The sequence below is a fragment of the Penaeus monodon genome, chromosome 32 (assembly GCF_015228065.2).
Source record: "Penaeus monodon isolate SGIC_2016 chromosome 32, NSTDA_Pmon_1, whole genome shotgun sequence".
Taxonomy (NCBI): domain Eukaryota; kingdom Metazoa; phylum Arthropoda; class Malacostraca; order Decapoda; family Penaeidae; genus Penaeus; species Penaeus monodon.
Window position 1 is genome coordinate 31,232,061 of NC_051417.1, and position 534 is coordinate 31,232,594.

General features: G+C 41.9%; 1 protein-coding gene across 1 annotated transcript in view; it reads right to left on the reverse strand.

Moving 5' to 3' along the window:
• The window catches only part of LOC119593810, a gene marked incomplete at its 3' end in the record, with an annotated part of 1,500 nt that extends 1,185 nt beyond the window's left edge, over positions 1 to 315 (reverse strand). The window contains 1 exon segment of the mRNA XM_037942840.1: positions 191 to 315. Coding sequence (XP_037798768.1) covers positions 191 to 203 — 13 coding nt within the window.
• Positions 316 to 534: the final 219 nt, after the last annotated feature.

Here is a 534-nt window from a genome sequence, read left to right on the forward strand (position 1 = left end):
AAACAATTCTTAACTGAAAACACCATTCATATTCTACTACAATTGAAAACTAACTCCCTATTCTAACTACCGATATCCGAAAACTTCCATACACCAGTTCGACGGTCGCATATCACAAGCATGCCTTCACATCAACTTGTATATTCACTAACACCCAAAACACGTCAACGAACTACGCATCAAACCATACCTTGAGAAGCCATTGTGGAGCGCAAAAGCTTAAGAAGCGGGGCAGGACAAGCAGCAGAGTAGGTCGTCACTCGATGGTGTTTACAGGATGACTGGTGTCTCAAACGTCACCCAAGCTTACTTAAGTAGACCTACGGGGGAAACCTACTGTACCTGCATTGGCGTTACACTTTCTATTTCTGCGGGATGCGGGGAGGACATGTGCGTATATTCATGTGGAATGTATTGACAGATGGTTATAGATCTAAATCCTAGAGAGATACTGTATCTATCTGAATGATTATTGTCCGTCTGTGAACTCGTCCTATCGCTGGTAAATACTAATACTAATAATAATCCTGCATT